The 15921-nt window shown below is 42.0% G+C and overlaps 1 protein-coding gene across 4 annotated transcripts in view; it reads right to left on the reverse strand.

The window, feature by feature from the left end:
• Positions 1–852: 852 nt before the first annotated feature.
• The window catches only part of ncor1 (nuclear receptor corepressor 1), an 82538-nt gene continuing 67469 nt past the window's right edge, over positions 853–15921 (reverse strand). For 2 of the 4 annotated variants that reach the window (XM_049591442.1, XM_049591439.1), the window contains 18 exons: positions 15785–15868; positions 15454–15701; positions 14874–15180; positions 12961–13185; positions 12560–12760; positions 12008–12157; positions 9739–9939; positions 9487–9622; positions 7964–8433; positions 6986–7102; positions 6471–6619; positions 5430–5644; positions 5197–5340; positions 4593–4738; positions 4301–4354; positions 4006–4209; positions 3736–3912; positions 853–2316 (listed from right to left, as the gene is read on the reverse strand). In XM_049591442.1, the coding sequence (XP_049447399.1) occupies positions 2117–2316; positions 3736–3912; positions 4006–4209; positions 4301–4354; positions 4593–4738; positions 5197–5340; positions 5430–5644; positions 6471–6619; positions 6986–7102; positions 7964–8433; positions 9487–9622; positions 9739–9939; positions 12008–12157; positions 12560–12760; positions 12961–13185; positions 14874–15180; positions 15454–15701; positions 15785–15868 (3428 nt within the window). In that variant the 3' untranslated portion in view covers positions 853–2116. The remainder of the gene's footprint in view (positions 2317–3735; positions 3913–4005; positions 4210–4300; positions 4355–4592; positions 4739–5196; positions 5341–5429; positions 5645–6470; positions 6620–6985; positions 7103–7963; positions 8434–9486; positions 9623–9738; positions 9940–12007; positions 12158–12559; positions 12761–12960; positions 13186–14873; positions 15181–15453; positions 15702–15784; positions 15869–15921) is intronic. The other 2 variants (XM_049591440.1, XM_049591441.1) reach the window with 2 other exon arrangements.

Genomic DNA, 15921 nt, shown 5'->3' on the forward strand with positions numbered 1-15921 from the left:
GGTTTTCAAGTCAAAAATAAAGTCACCACTGTGTGTGTGTGTGTGTGTGTGTGTGTGTGTGTGTGTGTGTGTTTGATAGAGAGCTGAAAAGATGCTCCAATTCTTTTTCGGCTTCATGTCGGATTTCTTTAAGATTCAAGTTTGTAAACTTTTTTTTTTCTTTTTCTTTTTTTTTTTGTCATTGCATTTGTAAACACATAACATCCCGTCCAAGACAGGATGAATAACGAAGATGTTGAAAATGACAGAAAATAAAAATGTGCTATGACAAAATGATTCAAAATCAAAAACGAAAGGAGGAAAGTTTAGAGCAGATGGATTTTGTTAACTGAGCAGAGTGAAAGCCAGAATATGTTTGTTTTTTTCACATACTTGCAAAGGAACGTTACTGCCATTTATGAAGTTGACCTATAATAATTCATATTCAAAGCCTGTTGATTGACACAATGAAAGCAGAGATTAAGTGGTCATGGTTTTGAATCACCATGACAGCAAACTCCTAAAACATTTAACTGTACCAAACACTTAAAACTGTAACTGTGATGCAAAGAGTCACACTACAAAAAAAAAAAAAAAAAAAAAAAAAAAGATGTACCAGCTACAAGAAAAGACAGGAAGTCAAAACATCCAGATTTCTGTGAGTGGTGGGAAAAAGTTAAAGCACATCTTAGTATACTCCTGTGCTGGAGGTTGAATAAGTTACACAGCAGGTAGTATGCTTTTTTTTGTCAAAAGCTACAAAGCAAAAAAAGTGCAACAATGGTGCAGACCATTCTTTATGTTTGGTTAGTTTTGTCTTTTGAGTAATGGAAAGACAATTTACAGAGTTCAGATTTTTGTCAGGACAGTATCAAAAAAAAAAAAAAAAAAAAAAAAAAAAAAATGAAAAAAAGAAGAGGGACTAAAGAAACAAATACAAACATCAAACACCAACGTATATCTCTGAGAAAATTAGTTAAAGCTGCCTTTCTTTCTCAAGTCACAAGGCATGGCAAAACCTGACATACTATATATATTTTTTTTTACCATGACAACATTGCAGAGCAGATCATTCTGGACAGGTTGGAAACTGCAGAGAGACACAGCTACATGTGACACACCATGGTCAGCTCTATTGAAAAAAAAAACAAAAAAAAAATAAAACATTGGCTCACTTTCATAATTCCGACGGGGTCCAGGAGTAGTCATAAGGATATCTTTTTCTGGCAAGCTTATATCAGACTTTCTGCTATGACACCAGTGTTCTCAACTTGTTTTGAAGACATTTCTTCGTCTTGAACGGGGTGAGAAGTTACCTCTACCGACTGATAGTTACAATCCATGCATCACCTCCACTGTGTGGCGAAGACAGGCATCAAATATCACTGCTGTTTGAAATGTTTCATCCTCGAATGTCCACAATGTTCAGGCTCTGGTGGTGCTTGGTGGATGGCGCACAGGTGGGTGGAACGATCTCTGTGCTCCACTCACCTGGTCAAGTACAAACCAAAAAGGTCCAGTCTCTCTCAGCGTCGCTGTGGTAAAAATATTTGAGTGGGTGTCAGGTCACGTGTGGGAGTCAGGTGGGGTGATCTGGGAGAGACCAACTGCGATACTAAAGATTACACCCCGACTCTTCCCGTTTAAAGTGGATCAATTTAAAAGCGACATTAAAATAAGAAATAATCAAGTTAAGAAAAACACTGCAAAAGGTTACTCTATTTACATACAATGATTTTCTTAAAGACAAGGTATATCTTTACAGAAATCCAAAAAAAAAAAAAAAAAAAAAAAAATCAGAAATAGTCTCTTATGTCGTTTCTTTTTACATATGAAGTTCTTCATCTTTACTATAGCTCATGTCGTCCCCTCCGTCGAGTTTTATTTCCCCAACAGGCTGGGTGAGTGCTTCCAGACCAAAGTCAGTCTCGTTCTGGAGAGCCCTGCCTGTCACAGGCTGCTGCTTGTACTCTCAGCTCACAGCCAGGGGGCGCTATAGCACCGAGAAAACAAAAAGAAAAAAAGGACACCACCCCAATCTACTCGACGCACTCGCCAGTGAGCGAGGATAGTTCTGGGAGAGGGGGGTGGAAAGACTCAGCGCAGGCCTCTCTTCTGGTGATGTAGCGCGCAGGGCTCAGTCGTCGCTGTCAGACAGGGTCTCGTATTGCTCTGACAGTAGGGACTGCCACACGCGCTGCGGGGCTCCAGCTGGAGGCTGCTGCTGTTGCTGCTGCTGTTGCTGCTGGCTCTGTATGGAGGGGGAAGCTATGGAGGTGGGTGGCGTGTTGCTCAGTATGCGCATGGTCAGAGGGTTGTAAGGGAACTGCATGGATCCTGGACAGAGAAGGAGAAGAAAAAGTGAAAATATTAGTTTTCTTCAGGTACTTCTATCTTTGACTTTACCAAGTGACAGTTTTTGGAGACACCAGGGGTGTAACGGTACACAAAGGCACGGTTCAATGCGAGTTCAACACAGCAGAGTGAAAAGAAAAGCACAGCAGAAAAGATATCAAGATAGCCAAGACCATCCTGACGATGTGACCTCAACATTTTGTTTTGCTCCCTGTATCAGTTTGGTCTCGGTGCCGCCCCAAACACTTTCAAGAAACTAAAATCAAGACCAGTAAGGGATTCACATCGTAGTTGACAACGTAAGCAGCCAATTAGGGACTGCATTTAGATTGATGACATACAATGCAGGCCGCAGCTTGCAGAGCGGTATTAGCAGCTTTTGAAGCAACAAACACTAACTCTAACATCAGTACAGCAATAAATGAAGTTATTGTATAAATAGCCGCTTGAGTGCAGGCGGCTTGGCTTTTGGACCTACTCCGGGGAAGGAGTCGGTGCGCAGCTCGGCCTGACAGCGTGCATCTAAACTGATAACTGAAACACAAATCGGCACAGCATGGCTAGACTGTACGCGGCTAGAAGTTGCAGAGGAAAAGGCCCACAGTATGGTACATGTGCTGCTGCGGTAACTTTATTCATCACACAGACTGAGTTAGCGTAGCTTGTGCAACATATAGACCGATGTCACACTGTAGACTAATGAGTGGACAGATTAAATGATTAAACAGAGGAGAAGCTCTGTGTCTCTCTGCGTTTTGATGGAGAAACTGTGAGTGAGTGAGGGGTTGGAGCTGTGCAGAGAGTGTGACAGAGGAGAGATGAACACTGGTATGCGTTATGTGGCGCAGCTTGACCCTATGTCGATACAAACGGTGTTGTCTAAATCTATATCTTGCCTGAAAATATACCGATATTGAAAAAAATCGATACACCACCCAGCCCTACTTGGCTATATCCTATCATTCAAAGGCCCCAAACACTGATCATCCTGGTGCCGTTAAATGTGTGTTAGCGCATGTTAGATGTGTTTCCATTCACATCCCCTACAAAGGTGGAGCAGAGTTGACAAATCGTCCCCGTCTTATACACAACTCTCTTTCTGTTGCTGCTGTAGCTAACCTGGAACGCACAGGCAGGTCCTCGAGCTCTGTGGTTTCATTTGCACTCACCATAATGTGACTGACTCGCATGGCAATCCACTTGTTTTTCTAAGCTCAGCATATGTTGATAACAGCGTACAGAACGGCGAGACAAACACTTCTAACGCCGTTAGAAACAAACCCCCACATACTGTCTTACAATCTACACATCATGTATTCTGTGTGCGCTGGACTGACCCCTATGAATACACAGCCCATTACAGTCCTTATAGACCCTGACAGTAGAGGCTGGACAGCTCACCTGTGGATGAAGGTCGGTCTTCCCAGCTCCACTGGGGTTGGGCTTGAGCCTGTCTGTGATAATCTCCCTCGGAGTGGACGGAGGACACTGAAGAGGGACGCTCCCCTCCAGCGTAGGCCTGACCTAGGTTAGGCGACTTGGATTTCCGGCTGTTGGCTTTGCCCTGCTTCTGCTTCCCTGCAGATTCAAACAGGACAGAGTGTGTAAATCAGCAACAATGTTAAACATAACATCCCTTCTGGACATTTTGGGAATGTAATCTGCACCTACCCATACTGGGTGACGGGTTGGCCTCCTGGCGGGCATCGCTGCCTGAGCCGGGTGTGTTGTTGATGGCACACTGTGCCCCGAGTCCTCCCTGGTGTTCGTCCTGTCTCTCCTCCAAGTTGCCCATCAAGGCTTTGCGGATGATGTCCTCCAGGCCCAGGTTACTAGCTGGATCACTAAATGAGTGATTCCTGGGGTTGATGCTGCCTAAAAATCACAACAAAACACAGTGAGAAAAAAAAAAAACTTCAACTAGACTGAACTGTGAAGTGTCTGAGTGAGTTTAGCTGCTACTTACTGGAGCTGGTAACAGCAGGCAAGTTGAAGATCTCTGTGCCTGGTTGTGCGTTTCCTGAAAAACAATTTTTAGCTGTTGAAAAAACTAAATGTGTGACATGACGAGTTAAACATGACACAGTAAGTAAGGTTGCTCCAACGTTATCACACGGCTAATGAGAGTGAAACATCAGAAGGAATAAATGAATTACACACAAATGTCTCGCATGCACACACATGTAACAACAGTTAGCTCCATCACCTGACGCGTGCATGTTAGTATGAAGGGAGAGGACAAGAGAAGACCCACTTACCAACATCAGAATCACCGACACCAGAGGTGGAGTTCAACTTACGAAAGATCTCCTGCTTCTTGGATTGCACCATCGGCGAGGTGTTCTCCAGCTTGGTGAAGAAGGACGGCAGGTAGCTGACGCTCCCTGGGGACCGCGAGTCACTCCTTGAACCAGACAAAAGGGTAAAGAGTCAAACAGCGAAGGGGAAACCCAGGGAACAAGCTCTTGGCACTTTGAATTCCACCAGGATATCAAATAACTGCTGACAGGGAGGAAGGTTCGGCCGGCTGGCATCCAAACAAGAAACTAATTTACAGTGTAATACAGTCAGACATCAAATGTCAGAGTGCTAAGAGAGAACTGAGTTTGAGTGATATCGCTGTTTGCTAAATGCACTGTGCAATGCACTTTAGATCATGTGCTACGGATCGTTTAATAGAGTCAGTTTAACACAGCATCGCTATGGCGATCAGATGGGAATCCCGCCTATGCTAACGGGGTACTATCTGCAGTAGAGTGTGAAATAGAGCCAAGGACCTTGTACCAAAAGTGAGCTGAGTTTATCAAAACCATGCAGTGGAAATGCGGCACATTATGTATCCAAACTGTGAAGATCTCATACCTGATCTCGGAGTTGTCAGCCTCTCGCCTCTGGGGTGGGGGTCCGCCAGCATCCTGTTTGTCCATGCCTTGGTAGCTCTGTGGTGGAGAGATGGGCTCATAGTTCTCCATCTGCCTGCCGCCTCTCTCTGGAGATTTACCAGGCCTAACACAGCGAGCAGAGAAACAAATGTTAGACACATGACAAGTCATAAATTAGACTCACTCTTATTATTTCAGGGTTAGGCCACGCACCTGGCTCTGGGTTTGTCAGGGGCATTTTCTGGGGAAACTCTGCTGGAGGGTCTCTGGTGGTGTGGGGCCTGGACCTGATTCTCAGGACTGTAGCGGCTGGGCACCTTGGCTCGCCCTGATGAGGACACGGGTGGCCCCACACTCTGGAATGTGGCCGAAGCTGAGGAGGAGACAGGTGGGTCCTGATTGCGTGCGAAGTCCTGCGTTATGATGTGCTGCAAGGTGGGGAGAGACCGCAAGGACAGGTTAGTTAGCGATGATGGGTTCATGTACATGGTAATTCTAATATATGTATGTCCTAGTATTACTTTTTTAAAATTATTTTGGCATTTCTTTTCCCTTTTCCCTCCTTTGTTTGACATTTTCAGGACATACATGAATTAGTAGTTTAGTGTCTAGTAGTGTCTTTAGTGTTAGTTAAGTTTCAATGCCAATTTCCAGACAAATAAATAGACACAAGTGAGAAACGCTATACATGGAGAGATATAGTGCTAAAAAAAAAAAAAAAAGTAAAAAAGACTTAATAATAATAATAATAATAATGAAAATAAATACATATATAAAATAAAAATGAAATTAAAAAAGAGATAGTAATAGGGAAATAAATAATATAAGTAGAAGTCAATTAAAATATATATATATATATATATATATATATATTAAAAATGTATAATGATGGATAAGATATTGAGACAGATAGTAATAAAAATAATGAAAAAATATACATATTAAATAATTATATATTATGAAATAATAATAAATATATAAATAAATAGAAATAAAATAGTAATAGTAAAAAGATAATTAACAAAAAATAAAACAAAAATGAAAAAGAAAACAAACAAATAATTATTAAGTAAAAAAATACATGAATAAACATAAAAAATAATTAAATAGAGACGCACCAGTGACACAAAAAACACAAGTGATAAATAATTTAAAAAATGAATAAAATTACAATTTACAGTAAAAAAATTAATAACAAAAAAAACAAACAAACAAACAAACAAAAAAAAAAACAGATTCTCTAGCATGTCCTACCGAAATGTGGTCTGCCAGGGTCATGACTCGGTGAGTCTTGGGGACCTGGGAGTAGCTGTCAGACTGGGACGAGGGGGGCTGCTGGGGACTGGGCTGTGGTGGCTCCCCTGATGGCCGGTAACGACTCATGTCATAGGCCCGCATGCCAGCTGGTGAAGGTTGACAAGGAACAGAGCGTTGTTTTGGAGAGAGCGACAGGACAGGGAGGAGCAAATACACCGAATCCCAACAGCACATGCTCTACATTTGTTTGCAGATGACAGAAATAACATCAAGTGGAGTCTCGTGACCAGACTGGTGCAGAGGAATGGTGTCTGACAGTCTCAAATTACGAGGTCAGTGGGTGAAGTCATGTAAGTTATGGTATGTTTACTCCACTTGCCAAGAAGCTAAATTTAGCCTTCACAGCCAAATCTGTTACATGTCATATTTGAAACAATCTTTGAATAAGCTAAAACATTATAACAGTTTACTCCAAAATATTATATGCTCAAACTGAGTTGGTGCGTTCATACCTGCTGCCTGTTGTTGCCCTTCCTCGGGTTTGTCCTGTTGGGGTTGGACTGGGGAACTAGCAGGACTAATCACCTCAATGGCTCCTCCACCGGTGTTGTCGTATCGACTGGATGACACTGAACAAGTATAAATAAGAGTTACCATCTATGCTCAGAAAAAGGACACAATCTTAAGGTTTGGTCACGATCTACTCTGTGTCAAAATTATATTTAAGGTTTAACTCATATGTGTATGGTGGATGACAAATGACTGTCAATACGTATCAATAAATAAATGTATGAATAAATATAGGAATAAATAGATAAATAAATAAATGAACAAATATACAAAAAAAATAGAGGAATAAATAGGGAAATAAATAAACGTATCATTAACACAGAAATAAAAGAATAGGGATGTATGAATAAACGTAGGACTTTATAATATATATAAATACATAAAAGCCCAAATAAATACAGAAATAAAAAACCTAATATGAAAATTAGTAAGTAAATAAATAAAAATACAAATAAATACAGGAATAATTGAAGAAGAATATAATGAAATAAATGTATGAATAAAATAAGGAAATAAATAAATGTATAAATAAATAAATAAATAAATAAATAAATAAGGACATAAATTAATAAGAGAATTTAAAAAAGCCCTAATAAACAGAGAAAATAAAAAATGCATAAATAAAAAACAATAAATAAATAAATAAATAGCCGTTGAAATATATATGAATGCATAAATAAATAACACTTCATAAATAAAAGGGTGATAAAAATTTGTTGTTTTTTTAATAAAAAAATGTATTTCTGTATTTTTTGTATTTTTATTTTAGCATTTATTTATTCTTTTATCCATTTATTCCTGTATTTACACAATTTATTATTGATGTCATTTTTCATCCTCCATATATGTGTGTTTGACCTCTCAGCTAACTGATGAGGTCACTGTGTTGCAGTACACTTATGTGCTGCCCGCACACTCACAGCTGCTTGACGAGTCAGAGCTCTGAGACCCTCGCTCTCGTGAGTCTTTGTCAGAAGCTATCTGCCGCGTGATGATGACATCGATGAAGTTAGCAGCCGTGATGGTTGTCTTTCCACGAGTCCGAAGCTCCTCTTCAATGCGGGACTTCGAGGTTTGAGGACCCTTATCCTTAACTCCGGGGCCCTCAGAGTACACTGGATGGGGTTTACCCCCTGGCAGAGACATAGCACCATATGGTGACTGCATGGATCGCCTCTCTGCCTCCTGCTGCTGCTGCTGTTCGGAGAGGCTGGCTGCTCGTCGAGCCGCCGCCATTTCCTCGTCCCGTTCATGTTTTCCCTCCTTCACCTTGGCCACATCCATTTGCGGCGCAGAGGCTGCAGCGTCCACCAGAGCAGCCAGAGCATCAGCTGCAGTGCTGTAGCGAGAGCTACTCTGTGCTGCTGCTGTCGCTGCTGCTGAATGAGGCCTGAAGAGGAAATAAAGAAATGAAGGCATCAACCACGTTTCCTGAAGGATGGAAACGGTTAAAAGACATCTGGTTTGTACGACTAATGCTCAGACTGTTAATATAGAGATAACTGACACACGCACACACACTGCTGCCCAAAACCTAAACATGCATATAAACTGAGGGACAACCTCAATGCACATATGAACAGACATGTATGTGTTTTCATAAGCGCATCTTTGGCGTCTAGACTCCGGCCTCATCGCTCTCCGCAGATATGTTTACATGAGATATTGGGAAGTGATGATTAAATATTGTCCCCCTTAGCCAGAGCCTGCAGGTGGAGCTGAAAGAGTGAGCAGCAGTACTGATGCAGGACAGCAGCTGCATAGACAACGCAAAGAGAGAGCTGGGGAGATTTTGTAGCTTAAATAGACCGCCAAATTGGGAGGGTGTGATTTGTAGGTGAGATATGGGGAGTGACGTATGACGTGTGTGTATGAATCAGTGCAGCTTGAGTTGACCACCTGAACTAGCTCGCAGGTGTTGCTATGTCTTATTTGCATTTTGAAGTATTGCAACGGAAAGGCTTTAAGGAAGGCAAGATTTGAAAGTTCTGACACTCGCTCCAGGTGGCTTTTCCTTTTGTCAAAAAAGCTGATATAGAAAATCCTTTGCAGAATAAGTTCTGATGTAGTGACAATTTAACTAACATGACTAATCAGCTGTTTCCGCTGGCATGTCTTCCCGAATATTCCCATAACGACATGATTTGTCTTTGCCTCTGGACAGCACGAAACAAAAACTTGCCAACTGAAACAAAGTCCTAAAGACCTCTTTCTGTGTTTCTCTTGTAGAAAGCCAGATGGCCAAGGTGACTTGTTTTGTTTCTGGTTTGAAACCTCTACCTCTTCCTCTCTGTTCACTGGCATTGACAGCCATGAGTAATGCGCAGCCTATACCGCCAACTTGTGACTTTTTAAAAATGAGCTTAAAATTCTCTTCACAATTGAAAGGGAACATGTCCAGTGAACTGATGTATGTGCAGTGTTAGACCAGGTTCAAACTTACATTAGAGACGTGATGACACTCTTGCCCTGGAAGATGCTCGGTCGCTGCTGAACCACTACATCCTGCGTCCTGAGCGAGGGAGAAGGAGGGTGCAGATAACCTCGACTCCCTGGTCGGCCTGGCTGCTCTTGGACACCTGATACACAAAACATTGTCACAGTGGATTTCAAAACAAAGTGTCCAAGAGCATGTGCTAACACTCACGACAGCAGACAGCTTTAACACAACTTTTTAAACAACGTAAGACCTCACCTCCACGGATGTATTCATTAGTTCTCTCCCGCTCTCGTTCTCGCATTTCCCGCTCTCGTTCCCGTTCCCTCTCCCTCTCTCGCTGCTCCCTTTCCCTCTCCTTTTCTCTCTCCTTCTCCTGCTGCTCCCGGTGGTCACGCTCCCTCTCCCGTTCCCTCTCTGCACTGGCAGCAGCTGCAGCAGCAAGGTGGGCTGGGTGGCCTGAGGACAACAACGACAGACATCACACACACACACACAGGATTTATACAAACACACGACTCAAAGGGTCTCAGCTGGATGAATCAGGCTTCCTTTGGAGATCTGAACCATGTGGCCTTGCCTGCGACTTACAGATTTATCATAGCACAGTCATGGTAAGATTATATGGAGGATGGAAGCCTGCAAAATCAAAAATAAATAAATGACTTGATAAATAAATACGTTTAAAAAATAAAATTTACAACTGATCACCAATAAATAAATACATTCAAAAAAATTATATAATAAATAAAATTAGATAGAAAAGGTAATAAATAGGGGAATATCAATAAAGTATTTCTGATTCTGATTCTGAATGAACACAAAGGTAAATACATGAAGAAGCAAATTCAAACTGTAATATCAATTTATGTCACATTTTATCAATTCATTAATAACTACATATATTTTTAATATTATTCTATGTATCTCAATTTATTCATTAAGCCATTTATTTACCAATAATAACACCATATTTACCATTTCAGACAAACCATGAGTGCAACAGACCACCCAGGGTTCATTACAGTGCTGCTGCTTTAGATCCATATAAACTTAAAATATTCATAATACCTTTAAACTGCGTCAAAGTATTTTTAAGGCAATCTTGATCTTAATTGAATATTGCATTTCAGTATGGAAATGAAAACGATAGATCTATCAAATGTCATCAAAAGTGTTTTAGGACAATAATTTCTGTGTTACAAGAGTTTTGAATTTAGATAATAAGACAAAAAATCTAATATTGCAATTACTTTGACAGCGATATGAGTCGCAATTTTAGTGAATATCATCATTTTTGCAATCCATTTTCACTGAAAAAAGTAAAATAAATAATAATAATGACGATGTGATTTCTGCAACCAGTGTGTTACCTTGTGTCTGGAATATGATTTGTAGGCTGTGGCATCTCCATAGCACCACAATGCTTTATTCATAATTGTATGTTGTGACACATTTTACCTTAAAAACAAAACAAAACAAAAAAAAAACACTGCAGCTCCTGTGATGTGAATATTGCACTCGGCCATATTGCAATTTTGATGTTATTTCAAGTAATTGTGGCGGCCAGTACGAGGCATTTCAGATATTCAGCTGCAAACATGAACCTAACCATTCAAAGATGAGCGGGGTCAAAACAATCTATTTCACATTTTTGTGCCCCTGAAATGATCTCCTGAGGAACACAATTTCTTTGGGTGAAAAAGAAAATCACTCTATTAAAGGGATAATTTGGAATTTTTTTTCAAGTGGGGTTGTATGAGGTATTTATCCATTGTCAGTGTATTACCTACAGTGGATAGCAGTCGGCACGCCTCCAGTTTAGAGAAGCAGGTAGAAGTAACACCTCTAAGCTAAGCAGCACACTGCTTTAGAAGGGGGGCAGCAGTAAATCAGTATCAGAATACTTTCACTGCTTTACCTTGGAGTCAGACAGCCCCTTCCAACAGGTACCTGAAGCTATTATATCGCTCTCTTCAAAGCCACTAGACTCCTTTGATGAAACCAGCAATTTTACCTCGCAAAACACTGGAGTTGCTGGTTAGTTTGTTTCTTTGGTGTTTTTAAGGGTTAGTTGACAATAACAAAAACAAACAAACCCATCGAGGCAGAGATAGACCAGCAGCTCCTGTGTTCTGCAAGTTGAAATTACTGTTTTAGTGAAAAGGAGTCTGGTGGCTTTGAAAAAGGCTTCAGTTCCCCACTGAAAAGGGCTGTGTGATGGTCAGGTGAAGCAATGAAAATATTACACTGACTATGGATAAGTACCTCATACAACCCCAATTCAAAAAAAAAAAAAACAACACCAACCATCACTTCAACATGCAACATTTCGACAGTGTTGTGAGAAATCCCTCCCAGTGTGATTGCAGAAACTTGATCCATCACTGGACAGGCAGAACTGACCTTTGACACCTCAGGCCAGGTCAGGGCTGCACTCTGACAGAGGTGTGAGGGAACATGGAGATCGTGGCAGCAGGGAAGATAAGGGAACACGTGTAGGGATGGGGAAGGGAGGGGTCCTCACCTGGCGATATGGAGGTTGGGTTGAAAGCCCTAGGAGGGAAAGGGGGCTGAGCTCCGGGGAGGTAGGCGATGCGTTCCAAAGTGGGAGTACCTGTTCCCCCAGGGTGAGGCAACAGGATAGTTGGAGGCATCTGGGCTAGATCAATAATCCCTTTTACAGACAGAAGCAAAGGGCCAACGGTGAGCAACAAGAACCGATCCATCAATTTCTGAATGTATGAACACCTTAGCTGTAACCCATCACCTTCATCTGTTAGTGCTCCCAAATACAGATTGATAAGTTAGCAACAGGGCTGCAAACGGAGTGGAATAGTGGTCAACTTGTAAGAGGCAACCACTCAGCAAATGGAGATTTAGATGACTGTACCCAATCGATGAATTGAGCAGTAGCCGAATCATTTGCAGCCCCAATATAAAGAGCAGCTAAATTTGACCAGGTCATTTGCTTCTGGGCGTCTGGAAAAGGTAGCCACTACTTCACACAAGCACACAGTCTGCATACTACAGCCTCTCCCCCGCCTGTTGTGGCAGGTGAGCTGGCAGAGGTCCATACCTCGAGCTCCAGCTGCATAAGGGATAGCAACGGGCTGTTCCCGTGGTGACAACCCTCGTGTCATGTCAGGTCGAATGACTTGCATCTGCTGGGAAGTGATATAGTCGTTGAGGATTGTCTGCCGTGTGTTCTCCATGGTGTACAGCTGGTAGGTGTTGTGGTAGCCTGTCGGGGACGGCTGCCTGGGGAACATGAACGCTGCTGTAGACAGCAGGAGAGAGAAAACAAAACAAAACTTGAACAGACGGCTCGCAGATAATGATCGCAACTGCTGACGTCAACAGCTGAAAAAGATCCCGGACATGTCATGCTTATGAATTAGAGGGCCCGAGTTGTTTTCGTCAGTATCAAGTCTGTTTGTAGTTATGGTGGTAACAAAGGAGAGGATTTAAACACCGTACCAGGATCCAGCACTCTGTGGAAGAGGCTGGGGTCGAGATGCGGAGGCAGGTGGGGTCGGTACACCTCCCCAGGTACAACAGGCCGGTGATGGGGGTCGAAGGGGCTGTGCGAGGCTACAGGGTCACCACCCGACACTGGGGACTTGGCTGGGACGCTGTCCCTCTGTGTCGGGGTCATGGCACTCTTTCGTTCATGTGCAGCAGATTTTGCAGAGCTCATTACACCTTTGGAAAGAGGAAAGAGGAAAGAGGAATGGAATTTTTATTGATACCAATGCCATTATCACTTATGCTCATCGATCTGGTCCTTTATCAGTTCCTTTAATGATTCCTGATCAAGTCTCTACTTGGAAAAAAGTAGGATAGCACACATTTTTTAGCATCAACCAAAACATTTTATTATTTCTGAGCCTGAACACAGTGTAGTTGGGTGGCACTAGTGTTATTATATCAGGATATTTAACCAATTAATTAACAGACACGCTTCTATAAATGGAATCAGTTTTCTTTATAGGCTCCCTGTAAAAACCTCATTAACAATGAAACTGCGGACTCTGGGGTTTTTCCGGACCTAACTGTATTGCGGAGTTTTGCACAGCGGCGACCAGATCTTTGCTCTCAAACCACAAAAAAAATGTGATGGCACAACAGTCTATCCTTCAGTACATTATTCTGTGCTTTCTTTTGATTTTCACATTGGCTAGTCATCCTGTTTAATTTGTCTTCTGATTAAATTGGAACCATTGAAACAAGTTGTAGGAAGCCTCTGCAAGTAATTGGTTGCTGGCAGACATTCTGTGCTGCAATAAAATGGTTAATCAGCAGTGTCGTGCACTGTAGAGCCGATGCGCTGCTGGTTCTGCCAGCCTGAATAGAATATAATGTCTACTGTTGTGTACAGCCTTATAGACTGAGCTGAGGAGTGATGCGCAGGTCAACCCGTAACCTGCGGAACCTGCAAATGGACCTGCGGGTCGGGCAGCAGTGATCGTCTGTTAAATCGGTCTGTAAATGATATTTTGACATTATTATTATAATCTATAATCTATTACTGTCATGACATCTGAAGGTACTGATGCGTTGAGCAGGTGACAGTCTGTGGCCGTTTTCAAAACACACTTGTGTCACGCACTCCAAAAAAAAAAAAACAAAACAAAAAAAAAAACGTGTTGAAACTTTAAACAATAATTTATTGTACAAAGCTGGGGAAACAAACGTTGACAACAACGGCTCCATAATTCATATTAAATTCAAAAGATAACAAAAAACCGCTACAAGTGAGAGGGAATAGTGATAAAGTGGTAAAACTTGGCATTGATCCACAGCCTCAGACGGATGCGCTCAAGCGCGCCGTGCGCACAAGCTCCGTTGGTAGGCGATACTATATTTTCACATTTTTAACAATGCAATTTAAAAGTTTTGATTTTTATTGATAACCTACATTTACCAACAACAAAGACTACATTTAGTACCAAAAAATATGTAAAAAGTAAATAAAAAAGCAAATATCGAATACCAAATTTTCATAAGGAATACCTACCCATAGAAACGAATATTCGAATATCCGAATATTTGGGTACAGCCCTAAAACTTCCTTTATCTTCCTTAGCCTAATCTACACCATCTCTGTTTAATAGTCAGCATGCAGATATGTCACAAGGAAACTTCCTAAATAAACAGTGATGTTTGTCTTTTAAACCCCTGTGGAGGTTTTATGTGGTCATTAACTGATTATTGTACATTAGAAGTGCTGACGTAAAGCAAGAAGACTTACGTGCTTGCAGCTATGAGTGTTTCTTTGCAACAAAAGTCACAGCCAGTCCTATATAATTGTTGTAATTATAGCACTGGAAATGTAATGAATGGCTGAGAACATGATGTTCCACAGTTTGTGAATAAAATGATAAATATACCCTCTGGTGCACGTCCCAGCATGGGTGATCCTCTGGACGCAGGATTGGTGCTGTAGTTGACAGGGGTCCTACGAGCATTGGCGTCCTCGTACATGCTCGGGCTAAGCTGGGATTTGCCGGCCTCCTGATGTGTGGAGCGCAGGACAGAGCCAGTGGAGTTGACCACAGTGTGGCGTACCGACTTGCTGTCCTCGTATTTGGCTCGTTCCATGGCTTCGAGCTGGGGCATGCTGTGAGGGAGCTTACTGGGACTGGTGATTAGGGACTTGACATTGTGCTTGATTGCGGACTGGTTGAGAGGGTGAATCTAGAGGGTGAAATGAAAGCAACAACAGGTCGATCATCATCGACACACTGAACTGTCAACTCTGTCTAATTCTTAGTGCTCGACTTCACCACAACACAGACTGCATGGGTTGTAGCAGAGATGTTTAGGTACATAGGATTTATAGTAAACCACGGCATTAAATCGGGTACTTAGAATTGTGCAATTTCACTGGTATTGGTATCGACTACTGAAGTTCTGGCATGGTGGTAGTAAGTGCAAAAAGTTCGGGTCTGTCCTTGAAAATGGTCTTACCTGAGACATGGAGCCCTCCATCACCCTCCTGTCCGACATGTCAGGTGTCTTGCAGATGTCTTGGCCAGACTGATCTTGTCTGGGGATTTCGTGAATGGAGCGTCCCATCTCTTTGATAGTATTGACCTCGTAGGGCTTGCCCTTGCCGATACCCCCTTCGAAGGAGCGGATTGGCGGGCTCTCCCGCTTTATCTGTTTTCCATATTTCATGGCATCTTCATAACTCCCTGCAGCAGTTCTAGGTGTCCCTGGAAAGATTTTAAGTGTTTTACATTATTCGATGCCAATAGTAACAGTGAGTGATTTCTGTCAATGTGGCACGATTAGCTACCTTGCATGATGGATCCTGTGATCAGTGGTCTTTCCTTAGAGTCTCCATGTAGACCTTCTCTGGGCAAGGCTCTGCTAATCAACCCTGAGGAACAAACAACCCAAACTATCATTCTCCTGATACAGAGCAAATAATCC

This window comes from Epinephelus fuscoguttatus, linkage group LG12, assembly GCF_011397635.1.
Source record: "Epinephelus fuscoguttatus linkage group LG12, E.fuscoguttatus.final_Chr_v1".
NCBI lineage: Eukaryota > Metazoa > Chordata > Actinopteri > Perciformes > Serranidae > Epinephelus > Epinephelus fuscoguttatus.